The sequence below is a fragment of the Carassius auratus genome, chromosome 21 (assembly GCF_003368295.1).
Source record: "Carassius auratus strain Wakin chromosome 21, ASM336829v1, whole genome shotgun sequence".
Taxonomy (NCBI): domain Eukaryota; kingdom Metazoa; phylum Chordata; class Actinopteri; order Cypriniformes; family Cyprinidae; genus Carassius; species Carassius auratus.
The window spans coordinates 22541846-22563704 of record NC_039263.1 but is presented as its reverse complement, the minus strand read 5'-3'; the positions used below and the strand labels follow the sequence as shown (position 1 = coordinate 22563704).

General features: G+C 40.2%; 2 protein-coding genes across 6 annotated transcripts; one reads left to right on the top strand and one right to left on the bottom strand.

The window, feature by feature from the left end:
* The first annotated feature begins 30 nt into the window (after positions 1-30).
* LOC113038974 (uncharacterized) lies at positions 31-2418 on the top strand. Of its 2 annotated transcripts, XM_026196797.1 has the most exons (8): positions 31-124; positions 343-435; positions 834-945; positions 1113-1225; positions 1317-1416; positions 1553-1674; positions 1750-1844; positions 2009-2197. In XM_026196797.1, the coding sequence occupies exons 1-8, from the start codon at positions 31-33 to the stop codon at positions 2048-2050; spliced, it is 771 nt and encodes a 256-aa protein (XP_026052582.1). In that variant the 3' UTR covers positions 2051-2197. The 2 variants fall into 2 exon arrangements, with proteins under 2 accessions (XP_026052582.1, XP_026052583.1); XM_026196798.1 differs by lacking the exon at positions 1750-1844 and having other exon boundaries at positions 2009-2418.
* Positions 2419-2899: 481 nt separating this feature from the next.
* LOC113038973 (protein transport protein Sec16A-like) lies at positions 2900-21859 on the bottom strand. Of its 4 annotated transcripts, none has more exons than XM_026196794.1 (31): positions 21710-21859; positions 15914-18836; positions 15685-15800; positions 14248-14342; positions 14042-14159; positions 13773-13959; positions 13526-13694; positions 12742-12884; positions 12391-12452; positions 12150-12288; positions 11809-12048; positions 11538-11635; positions 11367-11448; positions 11161-11278; positions 10969-11080; positions 10749-10854; positions 10120-10260; positions 9923-10036; positions 8929-9103; positions 8460-8842; positions 8089-8136; positions 7504-7665; positions 7330-7410; positions 7197-7253; positions 6990-7110; positions 6257-6397; positions 6095-6183; positions 5761-5814; positions 5333-5392; positions 4877-4954; positions 2900-3884 (listed from the first exon to the last, which is right to left on the bottom strand). In XM_026196794.1, the coding sequence occupies exons 2-31, from the start codon at positions 18785-18787 to the stop codon at positions 3819-3821; spliced, it is 6429 nt and encodes a 2142-aa protein (XP_026052579.1). In that variant the 5' UTR covers positions 18788-18836; positions 21710-21859; the 3' UTR covers positions 2900-3818. The 4 variants fall into 4 exon arrangements, with proteins under 4 accessions (XP_026052579.1, XP_026052580.1, XP_026052581.1 ...); XM_026196795.1 differs by having other exon boundaries at positions 13773-13956; XM_026196793.1 differs by lacking the exon at positions 21710-21859 and adding an exon at positions 19207-19748 and having other exon boundaries at positions 3819-3884.

Sequence of the window (21859 nt, the reverse complement as noted above, 5' to 3'; positions counted from 1 at the left end):
CAAATAGTTATTTGGAAATGTATTTAAAAAATGTTCTTCAAATGTATATTTTCAACAGGACTATATGTTTTCTGCGCAGCGCGGATGGAGACGAACAGCACAGCTCACGTCAGTGGTGCAACTGGTATACGTCACGCGCTCTGTCTGCTCCACGTCATTTTCATGCGTTCTCTTACCACAACAACCCAGCTCTGGGATGTCTGCTGCAAATACATTATTATGATTCCTATTCAGCCTCACTGAGGGGAGATAGATCAGATAAATGACAGCGGCGTGCACACAGATGTTATTATTATTCGTATGATTAAATAATCAGATAATATTCATCACCCATTGCTGCAGTGATGGAGGATGATGAAGATGTGGAGACTCTGGGAGAGAAACTATATGATCTGATATATCCTAAATACACTGAGATGACTCCTAAACTTACAGGTGATACCCTACCTCTCTCTCTCTTTCTCTCTCTCTCTATATATATATCTTTCTATCTATCTATCTATCTGTCTTTCATCTGTCTATCTGTCTGTCGGTCTGTCTGTTTGTCTGTCATCTGTCTGTTTTTCTGTCTGTGTGTCTGTCTGTCTGTCTGTCTTGTCTGTCTGTCTTGTTTGTCGGTCTGTCATCTGTCTTTTGTCTGTCTGTCTGTCGATCTGTTGTCTGTCTGTCTGTCTGTCTGTCGGTCTGTTTGTCGGTCTGTCATCTGTCTTTTGTCTGTCTATCGATCTGTTGTCTGTCTGTCATCTATCTGTCTGTCTGTCGTCTGTCTTTCTGTCTGTCTGTCTGTCTGTCGTATTGATTCTAGTTTAACTGTAGCTGTGTGATGTTTGCAGGTATGCTGTTGGAGTTGCCTGCTTCTGTTGTGTCTCAGATGTTGTATGATGAAGGTCTGCTGAATAAAGCACTGGAAAGAGCACTCTCCGCTCTCACATCACCTGACAACAGGTTTCACAAAATTGAACTTAAATGCAAAATAATGAACACAGTTTGTCAATTTGAGACCACATGGCAACAGTGTACGATACTCACAGTTACATAATGTTTGAAGATCAATAACCTTTTTCACATTTCAGGCAGTACATAATATAACTTCTGTCGTATTCTGTTCCTAGTGATCCCATGTCTCACACTGATGATGCGGCGTCTGCGTCCTCCGACTCTGTGGGTGAACAGCTGTATGACCTTGTTGACCTCTACAGCACTGGACACACACAGAAAATAACAGGTACATTTACTCACATACTGCCAAAAACAAAACAATAGCAAATAAGCAAAAAGGCTGTTGGAATTGTAATGTTTCCATGACAAATATTCAGGAATGTTATTGGAGCAGAAGAAGGAGGCGGTGCTTCAGCTGCTGTCGGATCACTCGCTCCTCGAGGAACAAGTTAAAATCGCACTGAAGACCTTGCAGGAGTAGGTGCCTTCGGATTTTTTATTAGCAGCATTGAGCTAGTGTTGGATTTCATTCAGTAAATCTGATGCAGTGTATTGGGAAGATATTGAGTTTCAAACATGCAAGAAAGAACTGCTGTGTTTATCTGTGGCTCAGGCAGGGTGATGAGGAGACAGATGTGAGTGACGGCTCTGACAGAGAGGAAGTGGAATCGATTGGCGAGACGCTTTTCAATGCTGTGCATCAGTTAGACCCCACCCACTGTGCTGACATCACCGGTGAGTTACTCTGCTCAGTTGAATTTGAGATGTTTATGTGCACACTGTGTGATTTGATGAATGTGTGAACATTAGGGATGCTGCTGGAAATGGATTCACGAATGCTGAAACAGATTCTGTCCAACCGGAGCATGCTGGAAGTCGCAGTTCAGAGAGCAAAAAGTGCATTGGTACTTTAACCAGATATACACACACTCCCATGGCTTTATTGTAATTTGTATACTTGCTGACAAAGTATGCATTTGTGTAGGCTTTTTAAAATAATACTCCTCACTTTTAGCTAAAAGAAAAGCAGTGAACAACACTTTTAATAAATGTTTTCCTCTGTCCACAGGTGGGCGCTCTGAGCCCAAAACACTCAGAAATGTCAGCCTGAGGCTTGGAGTCTCTGCAGATCACGTGACTACAAGGAACTTTGTACTTGGGACTTTTAAGCCTGGATTGCTGAGTAGTTTACTTGTATAATTCAAGACATTGTTTACATGGAATCCCTTTTTAGGACTTTTGACACTTTTATTGATATACATGAGGAAATTGGAGAGGAGAAGATTGTGAAGATACAAAAGGTGGAATTGCATCAGGCTGGATTTGAATCTGCTTTACCTGCATGAGCACCTCAGCTAAATATGTCTAGTGCATGTGCATTAACCACTAGGTCATGGCTTTTACATTCCAATTTCATGAGCACATTTACATTTGTCAATCAGCTGTAAGTAAATAAAGAATGCACAGTTTATGTCTGTAGCTTTGTACAGTCTTAAGTCATTCCAAAAAACATTACAGACACATTTTATGGAAAAAGTTTTAAATTAAAAAGTGACAGTAAAAAGGCATTAATAATATATAAAAGATTTTCATTTGAAATAAATGCATATTTTATTTTCTATTCCTGACATCATGTGACAATGAAGAATAGAGCAATGAAGCTGAAAATTCATTTTATGATATATATTCAAACAGAAGCACATTTTAAATTGCAATAATATTTTACATATATTCGCTGTTGTAAATATATTTTTACTGTATTTTTTATTTAATAAATACAGCCTTGGTTTAAAAATTTGGAAGAACATTTTGCACAATCTTACCTACCCCAAACTTTTTGAATGGTAAATAACTGATATCCATCAACAATTGTTTTAAATACTGATTCTTTTAAATGTTCATGCATGCAGACCTCATATTAACCTCATAACTTTTATTATGAAATAAAAAACCTCAAGTATTAAAGAGCTCAAAAATATCTTTATTATCACTTTATCAAGAATTGTACAGTCAATTTCTAAACACACTGGAAAAGTCAGAGCTTCCTTCAAACAGAGCTGACCTTTGGAATTACAAAACCCCGCTGTTACCATGGGAACAAGAACCCCGGAATGAGCAAAGGAATAATGGCTGTGATTAAGAGATACGAAGACAACCGATCAGAGAGCGAGATGAACCCAGGAAAATAATAAGTGATATTTTACAAAACAAAAATGCGCACAATGATCACAGATTTTGGTAAATCATATAAATGAATGATTCTTAGCTACTGGCAAAATGAAGGATTCATTCAGGAGACGGTTAAAGAGATGAATACACAAGCTCACTCTGATGTACGGATCCCGTCCGGTGACGGCGTTTCCACCGGAAGCTTAATAAATATCTAAAACATTCTGGTGCTGCACTGTTCCCATGACAACAGGTCAGACCGCCCCCTAACTCATGCATTGGCTGGCGTCCATCAGCAAGACACGCCCACATTTCCTCCCCACTCATGCATACAAACGCACTCACACTCGCCCTGCTGAAATGAGCAGACTACTAAAGGAAATCAAGTTACACAGGGCTTAAAATCATATTGCACTTATATTCACACTGCTCATGTTGAGGAAGCGCCGCTGGTCCGTACAAAGGCAGAACAAGACGCTAGAGTTAGTGAGTAATGGGTACGAAGAGTCTAGAAGGAGTAACAGAGAATGAGCGAGTCCGGTCCATTCAACTTCAGCACGGATGGGAAAACCATAATCATGACAGCGACGATGTTGTTATTCGGGAGGCTGAGGGCGGCATGCCAGCGCTTCCAGGAGTCCTGGCAGGAACCAAACTTCAGTCCAATCGGCTCTAGAACCACAGCTTGATCTAGAACTACAGCGATGCTCTTATTTCATTGCGGGGTATTCTCTCGGTCCCAGACGACCAGGTCGAGCACGGCTTGTGGGAACAGACTGATAAAGACAGAGAAAGACATTTACAAGTCTGTTTCTATGGAAAAACGATTGTTTTTTCATGCACTGGTTCAGAATAGTGGAAAGAAAACATCCATTTTCATTTTATTGCATTTTATCTATTTGAATCTGTATATTTCAATTACAGCACACATCTTTAAAGGCTCAAAATGGAGATTTTTCCAAACTCACTTTTATTACCAGAGTTCTATTCCTATAATTCAACAGGTTTAATTTAAAACAAATGTAATAAAGTGTTATAAAATTATTTAATTCTATCAAAATTAACTTGGTTTTATCCAATGTCCAAAGGTATTTTCTGGAAGTGTATGAATTTTAGAAATACAAAACTATTTTTTGTAATAATGTACTGTGGGACATATGGTGATATCTATTTTCTTTTTCTTTTTTTTAAGTTTATTCATTATGTTTTGTTGTAATAGTACGAATATCATCCTTCTTCATGCTCATTTAGTGTATCACCTGATTATTTTCAACTAGATCTTTACTCGGTTTTATTTAAAAAAACTTAATTTCTTACATGAAACATTTAAATGTATTTGGCACGGTGTTATTTTAGAATTATTTAAAAACTATTAATATTTTGAATTTTTCTTTTAGATTTATAGTCTTCATTTGATTTAAATTTAATAGTTTAATTAATATTTCTTTTTCATTTTAGTTCAGGTTTTATCACTATGTGCTTTTCTGCAAAATATTTCTTGTATTCCATTTATTTTTGTAATATTATAAAATATTTATATATTATATTATATTTTTCATATAGTTTTCATTTTAGTAAATTTAGTACTTCAACTTAAACATTTTATTTAGTTTAGTTGCAAAAACAACATTGCAAATCCTCATTTTAATCAAACATTTCTATTTTACTTTATTTCAGCTTTCTTTCAATGAGCAAAAGTGATTTTGCAATTGTTTTAGCCAACAATAAAAACACTGAACCACCTTAAAATGTCCCTTGTGATTCTTACCTGCGCAAACTGGGAGGGGTTATAAAAGGTCACGCCTCCTGTAGGTGGAGCTCCTTGCGTTGGCGGCTGAGCAGGAACCTATGAGAACACATTAGCGATTACTGTTTATTATCAACACCAATCTCGATGGATACAGACAGCCATGCCCACTGAAAGTCTTGATTAGCATGCAGCACGTGATTGGCTAATATGTTGTGCACCAAAAGGGGGTGGAGCCTCGATCTTCAGCACGCCTCTGAAATCCAAGAGCCCTTCCTATTGGTCGGTTACTCAGCCAGGGCTGCTGGTGAAACTTACAGGCGTCGTGCTGGAGGTGTGGCTACAGTTAGAAGCGTGCAGACAGCATGTGTGAAGGGGTTTTCTATGCAGCGTTAAAAAAGCACTGTTGTTTAATTACAGCAGTGACTGGAAAAGGTGTGCGTGTGTGTGTTTCAGATAAGAATCAGCTGAAAATACCTGCTTTAAATGCTGACTCACTTCTCGTGATAGAGAACTCATTGAGCTAGAACGTGACAGCTAGAACAGTAGGAATAAACCAAACAAACAAAAACACCACAAACCCTGATTAATCCCATGCACCGCCATCTTAAATCACACATCTCTTGTCAATCATTAAAATAGGATTGCATCACGCCTCAATAGCGTGTAGTTCTCAAACACACTCCCACACACTCATGCTCTTTGTGTGATCATAATCAAAGCTCATAATCATAGAATACAGTTAGTGATGCAAGTTACAATGTGTGTGTGTTTCAGAGGCAGTAAGTGTGAGCATATGTGTGGTTATAACTGTGTTAATATGCATTCACGGGTGAAGGAGCGGGGCGTGACAGGATGAAGCAGCTTTAAAGAAGAAGTGATAAGGTATTAAAGGAGGATCTGACCTCTCCAGACTGTGTCCCCTCCGAGCCGGGAGGCAAAGCATTCGGATTAAACATCTAGATGGAAAACACATTCATTATAGCAGATACAAATAAATAAAGCAATATGAGCAAATCAAAGAGATATGAAATGTTAAATGTAGAAAAGCTCAGGTAATGTCATGTGTTCTCTAACTACGTTTACAATCAGACATTTATCTGGGAAGTACCAAAAATAGTTTCCACTGTTAACCAAAACAAGGCAATGTTTCACTGAGAACTGCTGTGTGCTGCTAATGCACAAAAAAAGATGGTTGTGGGACAAAAGTACAGTCTAAATTATATTGATAGTGTGTACCTGTGGGACTGTGGCACTAGTCTGCTCTGTGTTTTCTCCACCGGCGTCTGGAACACTACCTTCCATCGGCTGCTGCTGCTCGTCTGGAGCTGAAAACAGCAGAGTTAGACTTCACACAGACACACACTGATATACAGAACACACTGATGTACACAAACACACCTCCAGCTGGTGTAAAGAGGTTGGTTGGCATGGCCATGGGTGCGAGGGGAGCAAACAGATCAGCAGGAGGCGGTACAACCGCGGCCGGTTTAGATCCTCCACGACCGGGATTCAACACGTCCACATAACGGCTCTTAGTGCCTGAAACACACAAACGCTCACTAAACAGCCAAGAGCACTTTCATAGCATCTCTGCTTTAAACCGCTTGGGAAGTTTGATTCATTTTCATGAATCAGTTTGGTAAAACTGTCCAACATTTAATATTTTTTAATATTTCAATAAAATACACAGATAAATATTATTGTTTATTAATACATGCTGTATTTTTGCTACATTCCTTTTCAAGTCCATTTAGTTTATAAATTGCTTTTTTTTTTTTTAACTATTGATTTTTATAGTTTTGGTTTCATTTAAAAATGAAAATATATTTGGCACCGTGTATTTCATTATTATTTATATACCATTATTTATAAAGCATCCTTTTAATATTTGGGATTTTTTTATTTTTTATTATTAATATAAAGTGCTTTTTCATTTAATTAATTTTATAAGCTTTCTTTCAATTAACAAATTATTTTTAATGATTTTAGTTTCAGTTCACGAAAACAACACTGCAGCAATGACTGTTTTACAGTATTTCGGAGGAAATACATATTTATAATTTAACTAGAGGAAGAATAAATGGACAGATTTCTCACTAAGTAGTAATTAGGAAGAGAAAAGGTGACGCACCTGCTCTCCTGGAGAAAATATTCACAGGTGGCCCCCCCGGTGGACCACCCACTCCTGGTGGCCCCATCCCGCCCACTGGAGCTTTGGGGAAGCCGGTGGGTGGAGGAGGAGGGGGTTTGCTCTGAAACGCACACAAATCCCATCATTCACAACGATACATACACAATACAATACAGAATTTAAAATGCATGAACTCCTACGCTGTACCTCCTCCTCTGGCTCATCCAGGTTCACCCATTTCTGCTTCTTTTCATCCCACACGATCTGAAAAATCAAAGCATTCTCTTAATCAATGCTGCGAAACAAGACAAGTGGGATGTTGTAGGAAGTAGGTGCCTACAGATTTGTTCTTGTCGTCTGGCAGATGCGCTTCGTTCTTTCGTTTTGGATACAGCCAGGTCAGCCAGCCGCCACTCGCTCCCTGATGAAGAATGAAGTGCAACATTCATCTCATTTGAAAGATTTTCTAGTGCATGTCCAGTGGGTGGCTGTATGTGTTTATACGAGTATGTACTTTTTTGGGAGAGTCTTTCTTGGTCTTCTTGGGTTCGTCCTGTGGTGGACTCTCTGGGATAGAAGGGGGAGGTGGAGAGCTCTGGTTGATGAGAGAACTGCTGCGCTCTCGTCCAGAATGATTGGACGATTCCGACGTAGTGCGAGACCGACGACCTGATGCCTGCAAGTCAAGCCAACATTTGATTAAACACTTATGTTTAAAAATACGTGGTTGGTCAATTTTTAATTAGTTTTTGAAAGTCTCTTCTGTTCACCAAGGCTACATTTATTCAAATAGATAAAATAATTGTTGTATATATAAATGTATATTACAAAATGTGATCAAAGCTGAATTTTCAGCATCATTCCTCTAGTCTTCAGTGTCACATGATCCTTCAGAAATCATTATAATAGGCTGCTGCTGATTTGCTGCTCAAGAAACATTTCTGATTATTATTAATGTTGAGCACAGTTGTGCAGATTCACACATTCATTTACTTTAGTAAAATCATAAAGGCCTTTACTGTAATTTTACTATATTTAAGTATAATTTACAATAAAAAAACTGAACAGTACTGTGTGTATGTATATGTATAGACTATACCAGTTGCACTGACGACTGTGACGTGCTTCGTGACCTTCTGCCTGGGCCCTTTAAATACAACAAGATTAATCAGTTTAATACATTTCATAGAATATTCTGTAAGTGTTATATTCCATACAAATTCAATATTTAACACAATCTACTCTTTGCATGAGTAATACAATCTAATGCATTTTAATAAGCAATATAACCCTACACTGGCGCTGGCAGTAAACTTGGAATAACAGGCAACAAAACCCAAGAAAATGTGTTATATTCCATTTAAAGTAATGATTCTGGATTTTATGCAAGGCATTACTTATTAAAGTAATAACAGCCAGAGTGAGTTTGGCGCTAAATAGGAATACTGTTTCTAGCTTTTTCTAACTCACCATGCGTGCCATGTCATAGAAGTCCTTCCCCTGTGGAGGAGGGGCAGTGAATGTTGGAGATGACTGGGGGAACTGCTGAGGAGAGGAAGGGGCGGAGCCCTGTTTAGCCCCTGGCATTGGCTGGGGCATCTGAGGTGGCATTCCTAGTGGCATCTGTGGAGGCAATTCTGTAGGGCTGTACGTCGGAAATTGTGGGGGAATTTGTTGGGGTATTTGTTGGGGTGGCATGGGCATGTATTGGTCATGAATTTCAGGTTGGAACTGTGCTCCAAAGTTTGGCTGTGGTTGCCCCTGTTGGGCTGTTGGGTAAAATGGAACACTTTCCCCCGGAGGCGGGGCATGCTGCAGAGGAACCGCCCCATCCTGAAGAATAGTGGTAGGAGCTAAAGCAGACGATAAAAAAGGATGGTGAATGATCAAAGAATCAAAACTGATTCTTCTTCAGTTCACATTTTCTAATGGGACGTACCTGGTGGCATGAGTTGAACACCACCTGGGGGCAAAAGGGAGGTCATTAGAGGATTGTGGGGATCAGGATTCAGAGTCGAGGGGTCAGGCGGGCTGCACTGGTCTTCTGAACTGGGTGTACTGCAGTGATAAAGCTGTGGGGTGCTGCGATCTGCACGTAAGGTGATCGCACCATCCTGAAAGGCACAACAACATGCACGTGATCAGAAAACAGTCTAATGTGAACGTACACCAGTATCTCTGTAGGGCTGATTGAGATGGGGGAAAGTGCAACAGATTTTTTTTATTTATTATATAAAAATTGACAAATTTTATGTGATAAAAAAAAGGGTTATCCAGCTGTTTGCTTTCTATGCAGGGCTGTACATTTTTTTCTAACATTCAACAATAATGTATCAATATAATTATAAAAAGTGTTAAGATGATGATGATGATCATTAAGAAAACATATTACAGACCTATTGTTGATTTGGGTGAAATATATTTTTTTTGTTTCTGTTAAAAATTGTTACTTTGATTCAAAATTAGATTTTTTTTTTTTAAGAGCTCAAGGTTTTCGACACTTTCTTGCACGACTGCACAATTTGCTAAAATAAAATAGCGATTACGCATCAATATAATTAATAATAATAAACTTTTTTTTAAACAAATTTTTTTACCAAAAATACCAACGAATACCAACGAATTTTACCAATGTAATACTAATTCACTGTAAAATATAGCATTTAATAATAAAAAATGAACATGTAAATGAACACAGTGAAATGCATCACTCTGAAATGCACATATTTAAATAAATAAATCAATGCCTTAGAGATTTCATAATCCCAGTAATCCATGGAATGATTTTTTTTTTTCACCTATCAGCCCTATTTAGTGTCATCCCGTGAATTCGAAGAGTATGATTTATTTACTGGTACTACACAGGAACAGAGCAATGTGTGTCACTGGCATGATGACTTATGGATAAAACACACACACACACACACACACACCTTGATCTGTCCATCGAGTTGTCTGAGATGCAGTAACCAATCAGGCTCTATGAACAACTCCTGCTCTGGTCTCTCCTTCAACTGAGGGTCAAAAAACCTCAACCTCAGAGACATCTGTAATCAAACACAAGAAGAAGGGACTAGGCAGAAGTGTAAATTTAAAGGCAGAATCCTCGGATGAGTGTTAATTTGTGTACCTGTATGAGCTGACTGATGAACACAGGTGAGTAGTACTCAGGTAAGCTCAGCAGGGTACGTGAGATGACCTCACAGTAATGGAAGGCCTGAGCACAGAGTCCCGCCTCCGCCAGTCGACACGCGTAGATGAACTTGAACACCTGTATAGGTCAAAGGGAAAAGGTCATGACCTTCCTGGACTTGTGTGGATTATAGAGATTAAGTCTGCACAGCATTGGAAAACGAACTCAAATATCCTTCAGTTACCAAACTAAACTTTAACTTAACTTTTCAAACTCAACAGTAACTTTCACTTTTTTTTTTCTGCAAATAAATATGTACTACTGGTTTCAGAGTGAGGTGTGGCACTGTGTTCATTTACACACGTACAGCTCATGATATGCTCTTCTGGCTTCACAAATCAGCTCGATTCACAGGAAATGAACCAAGCCACTATATGTCGATGAAAATAAACACAGCTTAACAATTTATTCACAATTTGTCTATTGCATTGAACTGTATCACAATATCGATTTTTTGTTTTGGTATACAGTGCAGCCCTATATAGCATCTATAATAGTCAGTCACTAACTAGCTGGCTGTGAAAACATTCCTAGTAGAGTGGATACATGTTATGTGTTTGTCTCACCTGGAAGTTTGGCAGAGAGAGAGGCTGAGAGCTAAGAGACTGAGCGTATTCATAGGATTCTGTCCGCTGAATCGCCTCTGACGAGCAGAACTTCAAAAATGGCAAGCTGGGAGAGAGACCGAGTGAATAGGTGTTAGTGCAAACAAATGTTTATTTGCACATTTTTGGTCCCTGATGTGTACAGTTGTGTGCATACATATATGCATGTGTTATTACACACCTGTGATTGGAGCCGATAAGGACCATCTTGGTGCTTTTCTTGGTGTACACACCGAAACCCACTTGAGCCATCAGGTAACAGAAATGGGCTGCATCCACTAGACCTTTAGATGCTGTGAAACACAGAACAGTCTTACAGATCCAATGCTGCATCTACAATATGTGTGTATGCTTTGAATCTACATTTATGTACCTAAAGTGTCCCCCATGGTTGAAATTGTGCGCGTGTCAAGATCCAGAGTGTGTGTGAGGTTGGACAGCACCATGGCCAGGTGAGGTCGCCAATCGCCCCATTTCTCATCTCCGCAACACTGTTGGAGAAACAGAAGTTTTATATGAAGACAAGTATTGTATAAATGACTATATTTATACATCCAACACACACAGACTCTCTCGTACAGTAGCAGCAGCCGGCATTCGTCCTGACATGAGCTGGTACACCGTCTGAAGAGGGTCGTTAATAGGCAGGCTGTTGGCAAATCTGAAAAGGACAAATATGAACACAATTTAGCCCTATTTGTAGCTGTGAAAGCACACAGCCCTAGGTCATTTTAAGTAGATGTGGTTTACCTGGTCATGACACGGGCGTGTGTTCTGTTGTCCATCTTACTGGCCAATAACAGCGCGTGACCCCACAGGCCATTCTTCATAGCAGCCTCCAGGGCGTCCTAACAAACATACACAAAACTGTCTTTCCACTATGGTTTTGTCGGTCAGAAAAAGACACAATTTACCTTCATATAAAATAATATGCAGGCATGTGATCAGCTAAGGAACAGCAAAACCAAAAAAAAATCTGTATGGCTGAATGGGGAGAAAAAAATCATTCAGTTTATCTTGCCTTCTTGCGGCCGAATAGTAGAAGTTCTCTGAAACGCTCGGTCTCTTTGCCAACATTCTCTGGCACCCCCATGAAAGTGTCTGACAGAAGGGATATTGGCCCCGCCTCTTCCTCCTCGGCATGCTCTATTGCTTCATTATTGAAGTCGATGAGATTAGCCTCATTGGGTGATTTTCCCGGCAACCAGGCAGAGCGAAGCTCCTTTAGCAACAGGTCAGCGATGTCTGTGCCCACTACCGTCTAAAACAAAGACAAAAAAACATTCAGTATGCTTGAACTAATTGGTATCAAACAAGCAACCTAACATGATTAGCTAATGTTAGGGCTGCACAAACACTCACCCCATTTTGGCGGCACAGCAGCACAATGAACTCCCAGATGAGGTAGGCGGAGTCTTTGTCGATGAGGTCATCATTTCGCAAACACTCTTGGGCTTTGTTCTGAGCAAACTTTATGACATCCACCTTATGAGTCTCTTCTCTGTGGACATGCACACAAAGATGATGACTGGATTGTTTGACTGTGTACGTGGCTCTAACACTGCCAGAGTATACACGTGTATGCCTAAAGGATGACTCTTACTTGAGGAGCGGGCCAGGGAACGAACGCATTTCTGACTGCTCTGGAGAATCCTGCAGTATCGTCTGGAATAACATCACAGCCAAGATATCAGATGCTAATAACAATAATAATATATGACAAAACTGCAATGTCGTGGATCAAGGACAAAGTTAAACAACATCTACTTGCAAGGTATCTCAATCAGTTTTTTTTAAGGCTAATACTTTTTTTTTTTTAAATTACAATGTAGGTAATTAACTAGGAACCTTTGATAAACAAGCTGATTTTAGATTTGAACTAGGAAATTTCTATAGATATCAGTGATGACTCACAACTGATGTATAAATCAGGATATTTGGATTAAATTGTTACCTCCATATTGTGGATTTCTACAAGTGTAGGCTGACCAGCAGAGGGCAGGTTGGGTTGGACAAGGATCAGCTGACCAGCAGGACCAAACCGAGCACAGCGATGAGGAACAGAATACTTCTCCGGGGTCAACGGCCTTGGAGGAGCTGAGAAAAAAAAAAAATGAAAGAAAGACAGAGAAAAATGGTTCATGACCATTTTACTTCCCGTTGAAAAAAATCAGGAAGCTTTAATTAATGCATGTGCATTAAGTGTAAACTTGATGCTTTAAGTGTTTTAATGCTAGAGCGAATGCTGGGAAACACTTATGTCAAGCCAGGGTTATTACTGTTAACTAAAACCAGAAAAAAAAAAAATCTCTAAACTGAATTTAGAGATGCACTGACTGCAATTTTCTTGATCGATTCCGGTTTACGATTTTTTGTTAAAGCTGCGGTAGGGAACTTTTGACGCTCTAGCGGCTAATAAACAGAACTGCTTGCGTCTTGCGGAAGAACATTGTAGCTGGAGCTACTTCTCTATGTTTATGTCTATGAAGAATCACAAAGGTACTGGGTTACTCCGCTGTGGTACCCCCGAAGCAATCTAAAATAGTCCGAATATAAACACTTATTATAGGTGCACCCTAGTGATTCAGGACAGGCTAAAAACACGGTTTGTAAAATGGATTCATGGTGTACAAGCAGAAAAATTATAATGAAATCACAGAAGGCTGTGGCTAAAAAAAAATCCCAACATTAAATGCAACACATTATGGTAGACATTGTACTTTGTGTGTGATACTTACGCTGCTCTGGGGCGGTCCAGGTGTTGTCTGAAGAGTAAGGAATCTGACTGTAATCTACAGTATCTGAAGGGTTAGGATACTGGCTGTAGGTGTAATCCACTGGAAGAGTAGTCCCAGTGGCATCATAGGCTGCACTGACCAAATCTGGTTGACTTCTATACACTTGACTCTGTACAAAGAAGAAATTAGTCATAAACATTGCACAGACACATACTCCGGCACAATAAGATCTAAAGCACACACAGACCTGTTGTGACCGGGAGCTGAAGCTACTGCGCCGACTGTGTGATGAACGCACACTGTGTGCTGACTGTTCACTGTGAATCGAACGGCGGTCAAAATCATCAGCGTTTCGGTCACGTCCGCGGCACTCATCAAAGCTAGAGTCATACCAAGGGTAATACCGCCATGGAACATCATAGTCCTCTCTTCTGCTAACAACCATTATCATGAAGACTCAGTTACAGAGGTGTCAGCATGTACAGAAATACTGACTGCACAAGTGTATGTGTGTACCTGTTTAGATATGGTTGGTTGTAGTAGGCATCTCCATAGTACCAGCCATATGCTGGATCATAGTAGGCTCTGTAGCGTGGATCATAAGCAGCATTTGGATCATACCAACTGCTCCTATCTGAATACACACACTCATAAGCACAAAACCGATAACAAATTTAACCCTTGGGTACACTGCGAAAAAGTGTCTGAATTGCTGTCTTTACCTCCATAGGCATCAAACTGTCTCTTATAGTAGTTTGCATAGTAGTCATCATAGGCACTACGGCTGGATCTAGAAAGATCTTCATGATTCCCCTGTCTAAGATTAAAAATGAAAAAAGTTAAAAACAAAAGTACAAAAAGCTCAATCTAAGCATGCTTTTAAACTAGGGCTTTTGGAGCTAAAGACTTACATCAGATTCTGGGTCTGGCTGAAACATTGGTCTACAGGTGCTGCCTTCAGGAACCATATTGTGCTTGTTAAATTATAGTTTAAAATAGTGGTCTGATATTTGGCATTTTTTTCAAATATCGGTATCGGCCAATAAGTTTTTCTGCTCGGCCGATGTGTTCGAGAAGGGACTTATTTTCATGGAGCTGAGAAAGGCAGCGCCTGAGTTTAAACAGTGCTTACACTCTCTCTCTTGTTTACTGTCATTGTTAACAGTTCTGTCTAATATGAATAGAAGTCTAATAATCAGAAAGAATGGTTAAACAATGGAATTCATGTATAGAAAAAGTATTATAACGATTGCTTTTATAATATTAGTAATACAAAGGCAAATATTATACTTCCTCGTTTGCCATCAGCATTAAGAAAATACGCATTTATTTCATTTAAACAAATCTTTGAATGGCTAATAAATATTTAAATTTCACAAACCTTACAAATTGAGTCGAATCCAGAATCAATCTTGTGAAGTTTGCATTTTTATCCGGCTTGATTGCTTGTTCTCTGTGTGACGGTCAACCCGTCTTAAATTGAATGTTTTAAACTTTACGTCATTTCAAATTATGCTGCGTGTTATGCAATCGTCCACCGTTCAATTTATGTCATTTTCACTGTGTTGTTTGTAAATCGAGTGTTACCTTGACTTTATTGGAATAATATGATTCCCAATGCACACAAACTTCCCAGAATAGGAAGTTTGTGTGAGTGTCCTAATGGTTACAGTGGTTAATTCCTTTTCTAATTAAATTTTTAAAAAATATTTATTTATTTGTGAAAAATACTTTGTCATCTAAAAGTATACGTATGTTTATTTTACACATTTATTTTTTAATCCACTGTCAAATGATTTCAAATTTCTTAAATATGGATAATATATATGAAAACTGTATATCCTGAATGCACCGTAAGTTGCTTTGGATAAAAGCGTCTGCTAAATGCAAAAATGTAAATAAATAAAAAAATTACAGAATATATATCTAGCAAGTCATGTAAGTCGCTTTGGGTAAAAGCATTGGCTAAATGCATAAATGTAAATAAATAAATATAAACAGCTGCTTCTAGAAAGTTATGGAATGCAAGCCTACTATGGTTTGGACACAAATGTGCAACGTAAACAGAATCAGGATTAGAAACTCTAATTGCTACCAAGCATTAGAGACCAAGTGTGAAAACAGGCTCAAAGTGTCAGAAAGAGGGTGGGTGACCTGACCTGGAATTGGGTCTGTCTGAGTATTGACTGGTTCTAGAACTCGACCTCTCTGGTTGACGGTCAAAATTCTGGCTGCTGGGAAGCTGAACATCATACCAGCCGTATCGAGGATCCTCCTACAAAATGTAAACATACAGAAAAATATGAATATTATACTAAGTCATGTTTTCAGTCTAGCATTTAGAAGCTTTGTTAGGTGGAAACACACTAGATCATTATATAACTGCACCTGATGGTAACTTTGAGATCTGGCATCCACAGCGTACTGGGGTGGATAAGGCGGTCTTCCATTCTGGTTCACAGGGTAGGGTCCTGGGTAATACCCTGAATAAACCGGACCAGGTGGCATGACAGGAGGAGCACCATACCCTGACTGACCAGCTAGAGATGAAGGAGGTCTTTGGGGTTCTTGAAGTGGCTGGGGGGCAGAGTTTGCAGACTGGGGTGGATAAGAAGGTGGGGCAGATCCAGAACCAGGAGGGGCACCAGGTTGAGTTGGAGGGGCTTGTGGAGGAGGCTGGTGTTGAGATGGAGGTGGATGGGCAGGGTGGGAGGTGCGAGTGGGATCATTGTTGGGATGGTTGCTGGAGGGCCGTGAGGGGTTAGAGATCTGCTGAAGAGGCAGAGCCTCACTGTCTGACTGCCCACCCTGCTGTGCATCTTTGGTGACCTGCAGGTAAAAGCCCTGTGTGTTATTCACCAAGCTAGCAGGATGGGCAGACTGAGAGACAGCTGGGACTGTTACTTGTGGTAGATGCATAGAAAAATCAAGCAGCTCGTATTTCGAAGATTCATTGTGAGTGGTGGCAGGGGCAGAAGTCTGAGCTTGAGAAACAGAAGGTGGAAGATATTGGCTATCATTTCTAATAGACTGAGCCCTTGAGAGAACGGGTCGGGGTTCTTGAACAGTGGGCTGAACATCTTTTGTCTCTCGTGCTAGATTCAAGATACCTTGAGTGGAAGTAGTGTCAAAGTTTATTAGCGTCTGAGAGAAAAGAGGCTGTGGCTGATTTGTTGGAGGAGAATCCTGAGGCATTTGATTGGTCTCAGAAGACTGAGGTGGTGGGTGCACAGGTGTTGCTGTCTGTCGAGGACTTGTCTGATTAGAGGGTTGTGAGAGGTTTTGAGACGACACCAAACTTGAAGGTGGTGCAATCAACAAAGGCTGGTTCAGGGCCTCAACGGGAGGCGACGTCACCAGCAAAGAGGCATATCCCAAACTTGCCTGAGGTGTGGAGTCTGGGGGAATTTCTAGGTTTTCAGAGGGAGGCTGTGGATCTGGCTTTGTTGGATGCAAATCAAGAGGACCATCTTCCGGTGGCTGAATGACTTCAGAGGGATGTTCTGGAACAAATGTTGCAGACAGAGAGGGCGCTGCAGGGGCTAACAGTATGTTAACACCAAGGCTGGCAGTGTCATTTTGAGCCCAGAGTGTAGTAGCGGGACTCTCAATTGGGCGTCGAGCTGCTTGAGCTCGAGATGGCGGTCGGCGTTGCGGTAAGTAAATGGTCTCCAAGTTGTCTGGGGGTTGTTCTAGGTTGCCAGGCTGCATGTCACGACCACCCTTTTCCATGACCACACGTGCACGATCAACCTCAGCAGGTCGAACTCCTACACCATGTGAGCGGACAGGCTCAAAGGAAGAATTTGCACTCGCTTGGAACACACCAACTGGTTTAGGTGGGCTAGGAGTTGGGAAAGTTGGACTTGCCTCTGCAGCTGGGTTGGAGTCTATCTGTTCAAAGTATCCACCAGTGGAAGGATGCAAAGGAGGGTGATCTGGTGGGCGGGGACTTTCCTGTTGGATAAATGTTCCCACAACACCTTGCTGTCGCCGAGGCATGTGACTACCACTGTGAGGACCATGTCCACTGCTGTGACTGACATTACTGTAGCTGGATGAAACACTTGAAGAGCGAGCAAGACGTGGACCAGTGTCAGGTGTCTCCAAATTAGGCACCCCCTCAAAGGAATGGCCTGTAGGAGGCTCACTAGGGAGTACTTCCTGGTTTGGAACAAATTCCTGATTCTCCACAGAATCACATGGTCCTGCCCCAGCTCGAATGTTACCAGTGTCATTCAAATATGGACCAGAGAACTCATTCGTCGAAGGGAAAGGGTGTTGAATCCCATTTACACGTCCCTCACTTGACAGAGTTTCTTCATTTTCAACATCATTGCCCCGAAAAAACATTGATAGAGTTCCGGAATCACTGGGAACTTCAGAGTAGGAGACAGGACAGGCACGCTGAGACGGATCCTGTGGGTTTTGATTGAACCATGGCTCTGAGGTTCCACCTGACTGACTGAAATAATTCTGAGCCGGGAAGTGGGAGTTCTGTTGCTGAGTTGCAGCAGGCCCAGCCACATTTTGTTGATCTGACAGACCTTGATTCTGAGATTGCGTCACTGGTCGGGCTGTGTGGAAAGAGGGCAAAGGAGGTGGGGCTTGAGCTTGAAAAGGCTGAGATGGGAGATCACTAGTTGGCTGAAAGTAGTTCTGAACAGAAGGTGGGCGGCTTCTGTGGTCAGGCACCCAGTGAGAAGGTGGGGGAGGTGTTGGCTGCGATTGAAAAGGAGTCTGGGATTGAACTGGAGGTGTTGAGACAGTGGAGGGTGGATGTGATGAACTAGAGCTGAAGGAAGGAGCAGGGTTAGGTAATTGTGCTATGTAGGCCATTGGTTCTTGGGAATTCAAGTATCCTGGTTCTGCATGCCGAGGGTTAGAGCTTGGTGCGGGCCCTGGGGGAACAGGCTGTGGTGTAAAAATTCTTGATGGTGGGCCAGGAGAGGCTGCCTGCGCTGCTCCTGGTGTTGGCCCTTGTGGTGGTATCATCGGGTTAAACCCGGGCAGGGGAGGACCTTGCATAGGAAGTGGGTTGCTGTTTGTGAGAGGAGTTTGGCTGCCCCCTGCCATGGGTGAAAAACTTTGTCTTCCAAAGGCAAATGGATCAGTCACTGGCTGTGTGGGTGGGGCAGCCAGTGTCATAGCAGCTGCAGGCCCATGCTTGTGAGGTCTGGTTCTTCTGAAGGCATTGGGTCCACCGAAGGGAGGCGGGGGACCACTAGCCCCAGGAGGACCTGTCCGAGGAGGGGGCTGCATCGTTTACACTCACAGGTCTCCAAAGTTTTTACACTTACTGGAGATCTCCCTATAGTTGAAAAACACAGTTTTGTGTCATATATTGGTGCAAAGATTGTATGGTTTTACCATAAGTATGGTTTAAGTATATTTTTTGGTTTTACCATCTTATCAACATGCATTATGTTTACATATATCTAAAGTTCAATTAATACTGCTAATAGCTGCTCAGCTAAAATAACAATGACTATTCTGCTTTAAACAATTTGCTGAGAATGTCAACAAAGGGGCAATGTGGCACCTCTAAAAGTAGACACAAATCAACCCTCTAAAATGAGAGTAAATCACTTCAAATCTTCATATATATGTAAAATAGTACAAAAAATAGTATATCAAATATTTAATTTTAGACTGGCGAGTAAACTAAAACATTTACTAACCAATGGCGATTCTTTTGCCAAGGTGTCCGTAGAGGGTTGCAAACAGAGTGTCTCACCAATTCATGAACAAGACATGCATCTGTTTTATAAGCTGATCATTTGTGAAAGTAGCATCAATTTTGATCAAGTTTCTAACATTGAACAAACATTACAACACCATCAGAGATTCATAAGCTTTATGATGAGCAGGTGTGAAGCCTGCAGTATTCCACTGTGATGGCATATAAACAGTCACCACGATCAGAAACTTGATATTAGGCACACTGTGGGCTTGGTGTTAGAAATGTGCATTAAGTTACACTGAACTTTGAAACCTGTCAGACATTATTTTAAAGCAGGGGGCCTCACCTCTACAGTTTAATCTACAACACAGGGGACATAATCAGATTCTGATTATGAAAATACACTGTTTATCATTAAACAACAATGTTCACAGTCACACCAACTGCAACTAAAATAACACCACTTTGACAAATTTTGCTGCAGCCTGGAATTTAACTGCTGGTTTCGTCTGGTCAGAGGAGAACTGATCCCTGACTGAGCCTGGTTTTTACCAAGGTTTTCTATCCATTCTGTCACCGATGGGAGTTTTGGTTCCTTGCCGCTGTTGCCTCTGGCATGCATAGTTGACAGCAATATCGTTGACTTGACTGCAAATGATTGCACAGATACTGTTTAAACTGAACTGAGCTGAATGATGAAATGGTGAACTGCCTTTAACTGTCATTTTGCATTATTGACACACTGTTTTCCTAATTAATGGTGTTCAGCTGCTTTCACACAATCTTTTTTGTTTGAAGCGCTATATAAATAAAGGTGAATTGACTTAACAAATACAGCGCTGGTCAAACATTTGGACACATTTGACAGAATATAATATTTCCTATAATGTTTAAAACCATTTGGATTTACAATATTCAACTTAAATGCTTGAATGTTTGGTGTCAGTAAGATTATTTTTTGAAATATTAAAACAATTGATTACTAATTCTGCAAGGATGTGATGGCGAAGCCATTTATAATATTCAAATAAAAATTCTACATCAAATAAATGCTGGTCTTTTGAACCTTCTCTTCATCAAATAAATTATCATGGTTTAAAAAATAAGAAGAAGAAGAATATTGCCAGCGAACTGATTTCAACATTGATAATAATATGCATCAAATCAGCATATTTTAGAAAGATTTTTAAGGATCATGTGACAATAAAGACTGGAGTAATGATGCTGAAAATTCAGCCTTGCCATTACTGGAATAAATTACATTTGAAAAAATAATCAAATGAAAAATAAATACATATTTTAATCATATTTTAAATTACTACTGTTTTTTTTTTTATTATTATTATTATATCAATGAAATGCCCCAAACTTTCGAATGGCGGTATAACTGCACTTATCATTATTTTTTAGAAAGCTCTTTGCAGAGCTGTAACATAGTCAAAGGGTAGTAACTTTAAAGAAGCTTGAATATATATGGTAGTTTTTAACATTATGTTGGTCACCTATATTTCTTATACTTTAATGGGTTTCATTTCAGTCTTGATCTAAATTGAGGGAAATACAAACAATCAATAATCAGAAGCTGTTCAAACAGATGCTCCACATCCACAGTGATCTTGTTTCGGTTTACACTTTTAGCCATTATGGATCACAAAACACACAGATATAACACTGCATTTGAACAGATTGTAAACAATACTGCGAACAGATAGAAAGGATATAATTGAATTTCTGGAGCCCAAGGGCTGATAATTCAGTTGAGGTGCCATATAATAGTCTAATTGTGTTACCATACAGTGGGCTACTTTTCTTGGTAATGTAACATTACAAGATGTTTTGTGTCTGCTAAGATTTTCATGACCTATAACACTCTCATCTGTGGCTAAAAGCATTATATTAAACTTTTTTTAAATAAATAAATATACACACACACACAAACACACAAGATGCATATATAGAAAGAATGTTGCAATATATTGCATTACATCCGGCTTAAAGACGGACACGTATAGCGCCCCTCACTGGATTTAACCCACTGATGTCACATCCTGGTCTTTAATTCCTGTCTCTATAATTACATCAGCAATTGTACTTAAAAGAGGTTTTGCAACGATGTATTGAAAACACACAAAAATAATGGAATGCTATAAATGTGGATCATGATGCTTAGTGGAAAAACTGTAAAAACAAAACATACACACTAAATAAACTTAAAGCAGTGCAAATCAATCAGGAAAAAGACAGAAAGGAGTAGTTAAACCACAACGTAACTAATCGATTAAGCCTGAAATGTAACTACAGACCTCGACGGTACAATTTAGAAAGATCACGAGAAGAAACTCAAAAAAATCAACATGAGAAATGTAAATAGAGGATGCGAGCAATCACAGGTGACAGCTGACTGGGCCACTAGCCGTTAGCATGCTAAAAAACTACAGTTAATCCTTCAAATCACTGAATTGTCCGGCGCCAAACATACTGGTCCATAAGGGATCTCTTACCCGTTATCTTCCAGTCGAGATGCCCAGATACAAACAAAACTCGATACGAGAACAGCTGGAGTTTCTCAGAAAAGTGCAGGACACCGCGGCTGACACTTGTCCGCCATCTTGGCCGAACGCGTCCTGCTTGGAGACGTGTACATGTGACGT